The 12,351-nt window shown below is 33.0% G+C and overlaps 2 protein-coding genes across 7 annotated transcripts; both read left to right on the plus strand.

The window, feature by feature from the left end:
- The first annotated feature begins 1,209 nt into the window (after positions 1-1,209).
- Positions 1,210-5,371, plus strand: LOC125827434 (interactor of constitutive active ROPs 2, chloroplastic-like). Of its 6 annotated transcripts, none has more exons than XM_049506747.1 (4): positions 1,210-1,292; positions 2,224-2,268; positions 2,839-2,992; positions 3,599-5,371. In XM_049506747.1, the coding sequence occupies exons 2-4, from the start codon at positions 2,249-2,251 to the stop codon at positions 5,183-5,185; spliced, it is 1,761 nt and encodes a 586-aa protein (XP_049362704.1). In that variant the 5' UTR covers positions 1,210-1,292; positions 2,224-2,248; the 3' UTR covers positions 5,186-5,371. The 6 variants fall into 6 exon arrangements, with proteins under 6 accessions (XP_049362704.1, XP_049362702.1, XP_049362706.1 ...); XM_049506745.1 differs by having other exon boundaries at positions 1,219-1,364; XM_049506749.1 differs by lacking the exon at positions 1,210-1,292 and adding an exon at positions 1,431-1,460.
- Positions 5,372-7,767: 2,396 nt separating this feature from the next.
- LOC125827447 (40S ribosomal protein S23) lies at positions 7,768-10,749 on the plus strand. The gene is made up of 4 exons (XM_049506766.1): positions 7,768-7,859; positions 10,031-10,186; positions 10,287-10,413; positions 10,500-10,749. Exons 1-4 carry the CDS (start codon positions 7,855-7,857, stop codon positions 10,638-10,640), a joined length of 429 nt encoding a protein of 142 aa, XP_049362723.1. The 5' UTR covers positions 7,768-7,854; the 3' UTR covers positions 10,641-10,749.
- Positions 10,750-12,351: the final 1,602 nt, after the last annotated feature.

Raw genomic sequence — 12,351 nt, forward strand, 5'->3', positions numbered from 1 at the left:
CATTTTTCATGTGGGCCAAAAAATGACTGGCCCAGCCCACAAGTGCATGGGCTACGGGCTTTGCTGGGTCAGCCCTTTTTTAAAAAAAATATATTTTTTATAATTTTTTAAATTAAATTATAATTTAAAATATTATCATAAATATCGACTAGTGTTACTACTTATTAATCAAATACACAAATAAAATTATCTATATAATATTTATTAAGTTTGATTTTAAGTAAAAACATAAACAACTAAATAGAAATATTAACCTAATTGTTTTCCAATGATCATAATAAAACACAAAAACTATGATAATATTCCCATAGGCTATGGCCTATGTAGTGATTCCCTAGAAATTTTAGAAACTTTATTTTATGTAGTACATATTTTATAAATATAATTTGTATTTAAATTGTAATATTTCAAACTTTAAATAAATTTTGAGTGTAGACTCCTGTTATTTTTAATACTCTATTTTATTTTTATTTTTTAATTAATTTTTGTTTGGCCCACGGGCCGGCCCTATCCATATTTCTCAAGCTCGACAAATCGACATGCTTATTCAGGTCGGGCTAAAAAATCATTTTCTTAAATGAGCTCTAAAAATCGTAGCCAACCCTATCAAATCACGGGTTAGGCCAGGCCGGCCCAACAGGCATAGCCCATCTTGACGGCTCTAATTACTCTATCTATTTCAATTTATATGGCGACTTTTGAAGTTCGAGAATCAAAAATAATTTAAATTATCAATTAATATAACTTATGTAGTTTTCAAATATATAGATTTTATTTTCAAATTTATGGTCATTCAAAATGTTAAAATTTAATTTGGAAATTTGAGTTCTCCACATAATTTGGGATAAAGTATTTGAAAAAGGACCACACAATCTACTTTAATACAAATATTAGTAATAGTAATTCCAACCCGCTCGATAAAAAAAAATACATTATATATATAAAATATTTCTTTTAGAATTTTAATATAATCAATTTTGAATCTCCTTAATTAGAAGTTTGACTCATTTATTTAGTGATTTAAATTCTCTAATACCTATAGATTACGGAGAGACAACTTAACCGTTACTCTAGATAGGCTTCCCTTCAAATCAGTGCAATACACTTTCTCCATCCACTGACAAAAAAAAAACAGAGTATTTTTCTGCTTCTTAGATTATTTTTTGTTGTTGTTGTTGTAAAGATAGCAGTTGCTGTTTTTTGACTAAAAAAAAAACTTTGATTCTGGTCAGTTCAAAAACTGTTCATTTATTGTTTTAGAGACAGCTTGTTGATTCTTCTCATTTATAATAGTTATGTTCTTTCCTCAGTTTTCATGTGTTTGGTATACTAGTAGTTGTTCACAGCATTCATTTCTCATATGGGTTGGTGTCCCTTTTTTTTTGTGTGTGTGAATGTGAGTTGATTGCTTTATGATAAAGTTTCAATCTTTGAGTTTTTATTTTAGTTGGTTTTACTGTGTGAGTTTTTTTTTTCTGTTTTAGATCTGTTTTATGCATTAAGAAAATAATCATTCAAGAAAGGACTTCCTAGTTGTGAATCATTTTATGTGGTTGTGTTCCATAAAGTCATTAGTGATTACTATGTTAATTAAGCACTTTTCAAAGATTTTAATTGTGGTTTGTGATGTTTGAGATGAGCTTAAATGAAGCGACATGAACAGTGAGGATTCGTATGGTCATAAAAGGAAATCACCTAATGTTTTTTTTTGTCTTCGTTGAAATTTGAACCTGAGACATCGTGGTTTTTTAGGGTATGTATTTGTTGTTATGATGGTGGTTTCTAAAGTCATTTTCTATGTGTATTTTAGTGTCATTTTCTTTGATATGATGTCCAAAGTGCTATATTGCTGTTATATAGTATAAACAACTTGAGTAGAGATGAAGTAAAAGGGGAAAAAAGAAAGAATTGGATATATGAGTTATATAATTTTAATTATTTTTTTTTGGGTTGAATTTTTATTTTTTTTCTCTTTTTCTGTTTTTGGCTTGTTGCTCTTTTATTGTATATTTGGTTGGTGGTAGTGGAGGTTGTTTCTATTTGGAGTTCCTTTGAAGGGATTGTGTGTTTTACTTAATTTGGTTTCTAATTTGGATGTGGATTGCAATTTGCAAATCCATTATGTAACTATATTGTTTTTTTCTGTAGTTTTATACTTTTGCATATGCACATTTTAATCAATTTTTCTTTTTCTAAACCAAGAAATCTTCTCAACTATTTCAGGTTTTGCTGAGAGGAAATTAATATTATGCAGACACCAAAATCAAGGTATTTCTAATCTCTTAACAGTAAAATGACTATATTTCATCCTTGAAATAATGACATACAGTTCTGTAGTTATTATTATCTATATATTAGAAACAAGAATGGTAACAAGGTACTCGAAACTCAAAAGTAGTGTAGAGTTTTATGCTAACATTATTTTCTCTTATACCTCGAATCAAACGAGTCCTGGAGTAGTGTTCTTAGCAGTAATATGCTCACTATTCATGTGGTTATTGAGTACTTGAGGATCTGCAGCAGCTCAGCTTATGCTATCTCAGAAAAAGACTAATCGAAATCGAAGGGAGTAAGTGATTAGAAAAAAAGAGGAACTAACAAAAGAGTTTTATTCAGTCTCTCTTTTTCTCTTTGTTATGTGATTATCTTTGAAGATTTGACATGTATAGTTCAGTAACATATTAGTACTGAATGGTAAAGTTGTCTCTGTGTGACCTATAAGTGACTAGTTCGAGATCAATGTTCTGATGTGATTCATACATTGTGACTGCTTGGATTTTTGTCTGTTGTAAGTTGTTTGCCTATCTTATTCACCTTCGTGTGTGTTTTTGGCTGAAGGAATGTTACGGTGGAGGTGCCACAAAGGACATCTCCTGCAGCACCAAAGACAGCTCGAAAGCTCAAAACTCCAGGATCAGATGCTGCTACCAGGACACCTAAAGAGAGGAGTCCTAAAGTCGTTCGTCGTTCTCCACGTAGTCCAGCTTTAGAGGTAAAGAAACTTAAATACTTTTCACAAAAATTTCTGCAACTAGGACAAGTCTATCAATTCTGTATCATTTTGTTACAACTTTTATCCTATTAATCTTGTACTGTCTCATTCTTATAAATTGGCAGCTATCATGTTCAGTTATGCTTTAACTCTTTTGTCTCGCGAAATGACCATTTAATATAGCTATTTTTTCCCAGCAAGCGTAAAAAAAACCTTCACGTCTTTGTACTGAAACTGTTTTGTTCTTGTTGTGGATGATTTATGGCAGTGTCACTAAATAGAGTGCTTCATGCCTCTCTTTATGTGGAAGATATATAGCACGGTTACTAAATCGGATACTCTTTCTATTCCCTTCATTTTTTCAGTTTCGCGTCTGAGTAGCTAGTTTGAGGCACTTGTTGCAGTACTTGATGGAAACTTATTCTATTTATAAAACTTAAATTCCATAATCTACAGCATTATCTTTCTATTCTTATCCGCGGACCATGCTAACTCGGGATGCTTTGTGCACCAAGTTGCCCTTTTATTATTTCTTTGCTGCTCTCTTACTGCTTAAAGGTCCTCAAAATGTTACTAAGGTACTCATTGTTCATATTTGTATAACAGAAGAAGCATCCAACCGGAGTTTCCGACTTGGAAACTCAGCTTGCTCAACTTCAAGAGGAGCTGAAGAAGGTAAAGGATCAGCTCAATTCATCCGAATCATTAAAAAGACGGGCTCAACTAGAGGCAGAGGAAGCGAAGAAGCAGCTAACAGTTATGTCGGAGCAGCTTGAGGACTCTGAGAAACAACTACTTGAACTCTCAGAATCTGAGGAAGATCGAATCCTGGAGCTACGCAAGCTATCACAGGATCGAGATCGAGTATGGGAATCTGAACTTGAGGCTGTCCAGAAGCAGCACAAATTCGACTCTGCTGCTTTAGGTTCTGCTATGAATGAAATCCAGAAGCTTAAAATTCAGCTGGACCGCGTGGCTGATTCTGAAGCCAATCAAGCTCGACATGCTGAATCAGCTTATGCTGAGATTCAAAGCTTAAGGTTAGAACTTATGGAAACACTTACATTGGTCGAAAAATTGAGAGATCAGCTAAATGATAGCAAGGAATCTGAGGCTTGCGCGCTTGAAGAAGTGAGTAAAGCACAGATGCAGCTGGAAGTGGCAAAGATGACCGAGGATACTCTACGTTCTGAAGGTCTGAAAGCAATGGAGGCTTACAAATCCTTGTCGTTGGAGTTAGAACAATCAAACAATCGAGTAGCTACATTGGAGGAACTTGTCAGTGAACTCCAAAGTGCTCAAGATATCGAAAACATGAACTCTGCACAAGAAAACGGAGTTAATGTGGAAGCCGAGGAACTCAAAACCGAGCTGAGTAATCTACAAGTTGAGGTAAGTCAACTAAGAGCTGCATTAGAGGTTTCGGAGACAAGATATCAGGAAGAATATATCCAGAGCACTTTGCAGATTAGAAGTGCTTATGAGCTAGTGGAACAATCAAAATTTGAATCAATAGAGAAAGAGGCTGAATGGGAGGCAAAGTTAGAGGCTACAAAAACTGACTTGGAAGAGTTAAAGGAGAAATTAATTAGCAAAGAAGCTACACTACGAAGCATTTCAGACGAAAATAAGCATTTCAGTACATTAGATGCTGTACTGAAGGAATCAGAGTCAACTTTGGGAGTATTGAGAGCAAGTTTACTCGACAAAGAGACGGAGTTGCAAAGTATAAAGGAAGAAAATGAGATACTGATGTCCGAAATGAAGAAGAGGGAAACTGAGGGTAGCAAAGCGAATGATTCAGCTCTAGCCTTGGCAGAAGCCGCGAGAACTGCAGAAAAAGAGGCATTGGTGAAGTTAGGACACTTGACTGAGGAAGCGGATAATAGTATTAGAAAGGCAGCACGCGTGACCGAGCAGTTGGATGCAGCACAGAATGCCAACTCTGAGATGGAAGCAGAGTTGAGGAGGTTAAAAGTGCAATCTGATCAGTGGAGGAAGGCTGCTGAGGCAGCTGCAGCTATGCTTTCAACTGGAAACAATGGGAAATACACGGAGAGAACAGGTCCTTTAGATTACCACACTAGGCTGGATTCGCCATTATCTGAAGATACAGATGATGACTCGCCTAAGAAGAAGAATGGAAACATGTTGAAAAAGATTGGTGTTTTACTGAAAAAAGGCCAGAAGTAGAAGCATATAGTTGCAAGTTGCTTTCGAATAATCGTTGTTTGATTTGCCTGATGATAACAGTCTAGTTTACATTTCCAGTTTTTCTGTTAATAAATCTACTCTACACCTTATGAATCTCATAGAAGATTTTTGTATAGCTATTTGAAATTAAGAACACTGTATGATCTCAGTTGCCAAATTCTTGGTGTAGAGCAAAGAAACATGATTAAGGGTGTGTTCGCCTGTTCGGTATGTTTTCCAATTTTTTCAAGTTTGGTTGGTCAAAATGTTTTGGAAAACGAGTTTGAAAATGACTCCAGAAGTGTCATTCTAAGTTCATTGTTTCTTCCCCACCCATCCAACGCCCCCAACTCCCACTCCTTGACCATCCCACCACACCACGAACCCCACTCCCCACCCATCGCACCTCTATAGTGTTTTGCTAGATTACATATAAATATTGTCGGAATAAAATTTTGTTGTTTACTAGAAAATAAGTAAGAAATTAACTTGTTTTTTAAGAAAACATTTTCCTTTGTACCGAACAACCCCTAAAGTTAGAATTGATCTATTTGCATATATACAATAAACTCGTCTAGTGTTGTTGTTGTGTGTACATATTGTGGTTTTAATTAACCTTCAACACCAACAAGAAATAATTATGGAAATCTATGGTTTTTCATATGATAATATTATTTGTTTCAGCTGTGAATTAAAAATCTATCAACTGTAATTCATCTAAAATATAACATAAAAATAGAAAAGGACAGTCTAATGCACAAAGCATCCCGCGTTAGCAAGTCCGGAAAAGGGCCCCAATCTAAAACATCACAGAACATGCACAATATGCAAGCTTATGAATTAACCTCAATTTCAATGTATATGAAAATTGGAATATATATGTTCTTAATTTTATATCAATATCAAATTGATTGATTTAGAAAAAATATAACCTAATGTTCTCTAGTGAAGGTTGATGTTACAATAAATCAGAAAAATGAATAAAAACCAACAATAGTTTTATGTTACATTGGTTATTTATTTAAACAACAAGAAAGGACAAAAGAGGAATGAACAAATATATACGACTACTATATAGATTAATTATTCATTATCTTATAGATAGTATAAAATCAGTCGTCATGAGGTCATAATTCAAAAATGCGGTATCAAACAAGTTTGATAATGTTTTGAATACGAAAATGTGGCCATCCAGATTATGTCAACATTATAACACTAGAGAGAAATAATAGTACTCGATAATATTCAAGAATGGATGTAGAATCATTAAGCAAGAATAGTTATCTTCAGAGAAATAACGATCATCTCACTTGCATGTACTATTGCTGCCTCAGTTGCTTTCTGAATAGTTTTTTATTACTCCTATTATAAATAAAGAACTCATAAAAATCATAGAGTGCTCAAGCATCCAATCAATTGAAATAAAGATCTAACAAAAAAAAACGTTTATTATTCCTACGTATTTCATCAGTAACATTTTCTTGAGATGTTATTGCTAATTTTGCAAGTATTTCTAAATTTATGGTCATATTTACACAATTTTTTTAGGGAAAATTGTGCATTATAACAAACTATTAATTCAAAATAAATGTTATAGCTACAATTTCATTTAATTGTAATTCGTAGCAAACACATTGTCATTCTCGCCTCGCTCGCCACCCTCAATTCTCACCGAACTATAATTAGATTTTATTTATTATAATTATCAACATCTATGAACTATAATCTTTATTGGACTATTCCGAATTCTAAGTTTTAAACTTGAAATAATATTGTCATAATTCGAAATGGTCCAATAAAGATTATAGTTCATAGATGTTGATAATTATAATAAAACTTAAATCAAAATCAAATTAATACTAATGCAAAAAAAAATAATCAATTCAACACTAAGAATGACAATAATATTGAATATTTGTTCTTTAGTTTTACATTGATTTAGACAATTAAAATACATAATCTAATTTTAATTTCCCTTAAATATTTAGTAATGTAACTAATACTTATTAAACTTATTTTAGCATGAGTTAGTACTTTTAAATTATGATCATTTTCATTATGAATTTGCAATATTTATTTTATATGATGATTTCATTATTATTTTTTATTGAATATGTTAGTGTCATCAGTACTCATTTCATATTTTGTGTTATTTTTTTAAGAAACACCTTAGATAATTGTATTTTGGTTGGACTAAAGAAATATTTGGAGCACAAGTTAATTATATGTTTGTATGCAAACTTTATCGAAAAATCCAAAAAAATCCGAGGTTTATTAGTTTGGTTTGATTTATAAATTTAAAAATTTGACACAATGGTTTGGTTTGGTATTTGAAAAACCCGAACCAACCTGAGGTTGAAAAACCCAAAAAAATCCAAATTTTATTAGTTTGATTTGTTTTATAAATTAATATTTTTTACATAAATAATTTGATTTGATATTTGAAAAATTCGAACTAACTCGGTCATGTACACCCCTAAGTCATAAAAGCCATATCCTATGGGCCTAAGCAGAAGCCCCAAAGTTCTTTGAGCCCAACTTCCTTCTAAAGCAGCCCAATCCGAGAACTCTTTTATAGACCGGTTAGGGTTTTAATAGGCTGCTGCCTCTCTTCATCAGCAACATATCAAACTACAGCTGAAGTCGGAGTTCTCTATCACTCAGCAAACATGGGGTATGATTTCTGCTTCTTTTTTTTCTTCCATTTTGATTTATGTATTCACAGCTATTATGGAAGTAAAACAGTTAAAGATAGTTTTGCTCGTGTTTTTTTGTTATGGGAATCTGATTCTAGCTGCTCGATTTGAACTCTTAATTGTACCGAGTGAATTGTCTATGAGAATTGATGATTTGTCTATGAGAATGATCATGAACTACTAAAATAGATGTGTGATTATTGAGTATCTAATATCTAGAAGTAGTTGATATTGTAATTTGTAAGTTGTAGATATGGAAAGTGTTTAATTACGTTAGATCTGTGCTGGAACTAAAAATGGCAGATTGAATTGCTTGTTCCTATGTGTCATAATGCATTTTTAGGTGAAAAAGAATGGCATGAAATGTTCAGTATAAGGTTGGGGCTAGTATGGATTTCAAATATGGGTTAAATTCATTGCAACGATTGTTGATACTGAAAGTAATAAAGAAAAACTGGATTTTGAATACAATTTCACCATGAAAATCCCAATTATGTTATAATATCGTAGAATATATAACAAGAAATGTAGAGATTGAAATTGAGTTAGGAGTGTGTATTGTCCCACTTTGTTTCCCATGGTTCCATTGGTATAGTATTAATATCTCAAGTCTGGTTTAAGAAATAAACATGAAGAGACATCAACAAATCAGATTCAAGACATTTAGGTGAAAGGAATAGAGAGAAATCTAGGAACAATGAGAGAGAAGGGGATAGAATGAACTTTGGATTGTTAAATTTGGAGATGAAATGGGGGAATTGTTATAAGAGATGGTATTTTGGGTTGAAATCACAAAAAAGTTCTTATTTTTGCTGAATTTGCAAGAAATAGTAAGTCCATTTAAGGAAATAAAAGAATGAGAGAGTGCTAATCTCATAGACTGACGTAGTAGGTTAGCAAAATCATGTAATAGTATATATATATATATATATAGCTATAGCAGGTAAATACTGTTCCCATTTTTTAAATTTTCTTAAATACCTTAATGAGTGCATCACCAAGACATTAAGTAGGAGTTTGTACATGAGTTGGTTGTAAATTGAAAATAGTAGTATTTAAAGGTGAGGTCGAAAAGGGTATTTGGAAGTTGAAGTTGTGTCGGACTGTCTCGGACATGAAAATATAGTTGAAGTTTTGTGTGCAAAGATATGAAATTCTTGGAACTTGATTATAATGAGTCAATTTAGTCCTGTTTTCAAACTTTTGATGTTGAAATAATGAGGCATTTTTATAAACAAACACTTATTTGAATAATCTCCAAATTTATTTCAAATATTTGGAATATTATCTATGGCCAAAGAGGCTGTGAACGTTATTACACCCTACTTAGATTCAAACTTCACAAGGTCAAACCATTTAAGGAGACAATTTAATATACACGTGTAAGCTTTATATAGTTCATAAAATTGTATAATCTTACATTATCTATTAAATTGTCTCCTATAAAGCATTTAGCTCTATGATGTATACAAGTCGAGTGAAATTAACTATAATAATAATCTTTACATGCTTCTCTCTATATCTATGGTCCTATTTTACTTTATCTTACCGGTTTTCTATTAGACACGTTTGGCCTAGTTGCTTTTCAAAGAAACAAACAAACTTGATATTTCAATAATTGACCCCTTTTATCAATGAGCTAGTATAGAAAGTAGATTCCAACTATGTTTGGACGTGTTGGGAGAGTAAATATACAGTAACACTATATATTTACTCTCCCACACACCCAACATAGTTCAATAGTTTCTATGCAAGGCGGCTAATAAAGGGGGTCAAGGCTATTGAAATACCAACTTTAAGGGGGTAATTAGATCAACCTGCAATTCTAGGTGTGCACTAAATAGAATGTGTCAAGTTTAGGAGGTCCCAATGTATTCTGCCAAATTTCTTTTTGATAAGGTATGAAGAATAAACCCTAAGCTACTGATTAACACATTTTGTGGTTGAGAGGGAAGATCATTGCCCAGTAAGATTATATTTGTGTTGCATTGGATGATAGTTCATTTTAGATTCCTATGATTTGTCATGGTACAGCATCAAGTAATATCTGCAGTGTTCTGTATACTTTAGAAGGTATTTGTTTAAAAGGGCATCTTCAGCCATTTTGCGCATATAAGCTATATATGTCATTGTGGGTAAAATTTTGCAGGAAGACACGTGGTATGGGAGCTGGACGCAAGCTGAAGTCCCACCGTAGAAGGCAAAGGTGGGCTGACAAGTCCTACAAGAAATCCCATCTTGGGAACGAATGGAAGAAGCCATTTGCTGGGTCATCCCATGCCAAAGGCATTGTGCTTGAGAAGATGTAGGTCCACTTAATGACGTTTATGCTTACACTATCCCCCAAGCCATGCAGCATTAACACTTTGCTCTAATGTTCAAATTTGGTGGAATGTTTTGTGCAGAGGTATTGAAGCTAAGCAGCCGAATTCTGCTATTCGTAAATGTGCTAGGGTTCAACTCATCAAAAACGGGAAGAAGATTGCTGCCTTTGTCCCCAATGATGGTTGTTTGAACTACATTGAAGAAAACGTACGTCCTTTCCTTCTTTTCTCTTTTCTCAGGCAGACTCTCAAATTTTGTCAGTTTTCTTGTTTCTGACCCTTGACACATTGCAGGATGAAGTGTTGATCGCTGGATTTGGTCGTAAGGGGCACGCCGTGGGAGATATTCCTGGTGTCAGGTTCAAGGTTGTGAAGGTTTCTGGTGTCTCTCTCTTGGCTCTCTTCAAGGAGAAGAAAGAGAAGCCTAGATCTTAGGTTGTCCTTTTTGCCAAAATACTTTCAAGCATGTAACAGGCTATTAGCTAATCTTGAGTTTGTGAACAAACAGTTTTTGATCCTAGGTATTGTACTGGAATTTCGATTATTCTATTAAGTTCATATTTATTGTCTTAAAAAGTATGTTCAAATTAATCCCCTTTGGGGTGGCCCACTGGTTTGGGTTTGGGACTTTCACGTTGGAGGTCTCAAGTTTCAAACTCCTTGTCAGCATAAGTAAGGAAATTGCCCTTTGGTCGAACTCATCGCACCAGGATACCTCTCCCGTGTGTTTTGTAAGCTATTGCATAGGAGCAATGGTTTTACTTTGTGCACACTCAAAGGGTAGCGGTTTCTTACTTATTTTGTGTGTTCTATATCTAAATGAAAAAATATTATTCTAAATGTATTAGTATATGATTTAGATAAATACTATGTGAGATGAAACCAGTGTGAAAAACATTTGAATTCATTTCTGGAGGTAACTGAAAATGATATCTGTTACATGGACTCAACCAACTGACAGGGAGCAACGTTAGCATTTGTATCTTACTCCCTCTGTTCCATTTTAAATATGGCTTTAGAATAAATAAATAGTTGTTACTTTAAGAATCTGTTATTAAAATTGATAATTATTTTAAATTATATTCTTAACATTAAAGAAGTAATTTTTTTTAATATTGCTCAACTCTTGAAAAATCTCTAATCTAATGAATAAAGATTACTTAATAAACTATAACTTGTATCTATTGCTTTTTTAATTGGCTTGAAAATATTAAAACATAGTTAAAATGGGATGAAAGGAGTGTAACATCACAATTTTTGAAATTTATGATTCGATATTAGAAAGAAGGTGAATTTACTCAAATTTCACAGTGTTAAAAGCTAATATATCATATTTCTATTCTTTTTTCAAATTAGACAAATTTTACTTTTTTTTTCAAATTACACAAATCTCTTGAATTTAACGGAATCTGAATACATCCTACATGATACATTACCTAAGTGATGTATCTAACTAAAGTGAAGGTAATGATTATTGTTGTAAGAAGGTAAGGATATTGTAATTTTTTCAAATGATTGGTTAATTTTTAAAAATGTGATAAAATAAGTTGGATACCATAAAATAAAAGAAGAAAAAAAGTTGCATATACGCATAAGCCTGTGAATATCAAGAGACTGCTCATATTAAATTCTTACTCACTTTATAAGGCTCAGTCTTCACTGTCACCCTCCATCGTCGTCTCCGATTCTACAAAACTCAGACCTTTTTTTTGTACGTTTCAACGAATTGTTTCCGTTTTTGCGCATCAATTGGGGAAACTTGTGACTTGTCAGTAAGTTTTCAACCTCTCTTCGTCAGGGTTTCCTTGATCATTTTGTACTTTGTTGCTTTCATTATTAAAATAATTCTTATAACTTGTGCAATCGTTCACAATTGAAGCTCAAGAAAGGAAAAAATAAATAAAATTGACTCATAACAAGGTTTATCGATGATTTATTTTTCGAGAAACTAGTCCATGAAATGATGGATTGCCGTGAAAAGTAGTGTGACATTAAAGTCCAAAATTTTGTGAAAATGCATATGACATTCTGGTTTCAATTTTCAAATTATGTTATCCATTTTCTATGGGAAACAAATTCTTTAAGATCTGCATACACTCTACCCTTTTCAGACGCCACTCGTAGGATTTACATTGGGTATGTTGTT

Source organism: Solanum verrucosum, unplaced genomic scaffold (genome assembly GCF_900185275.1).
Source record: "Solanum verrucosum unplaced genomic scaffold, falcon-dt-bn FXZP01000138.1, whole genome shotgun sequence".
Lineage (NCBI taxonomy): Eukaryota > Viridiplantae > Streptophyta > Magnoliopsida > Solanales > Solanaceae > Solanum > Solanum verrucosum.

Coding starts and splice junctions, on each gene's coding strand:
- LOC125827434 (XM_049506744.1), top strand. CDS start 2,532: ATGCTATCTCAGAAAAAGACTAATCGAAATCGAAGGGA. Junction 2,570..2,838: donor ACTAATCGAAATCGAAGGGA/GTAAGTGATTAG, acceptor TTTTGGCTGAAG/GAATGTTACGGTGGAGGTGC. Junction 2,993..3,598: donor CACGTAGTCCAGCTTTAGAG/GTAAAGAAACTT, acceptor TTTGTATAACAG/AAGAAGCATCCAACCGGAGT.
- LOC125827447 (XM_049506766.1), top strand. Junction 10,187..10,286: donor GGCATTGTGCTTGAGAAGAT/GTAGGTCCACTT, acceptor TGTTTTGTGCAG/AGGTATTGAAGCTAAGCAGC. Junction 10,414..10,499: donor TGAACTACATTGAAGAAAAC/GTACGTCCTTTC, acceptor GACACATTGCAG/GATGAAGTGTTGATCGCTGG.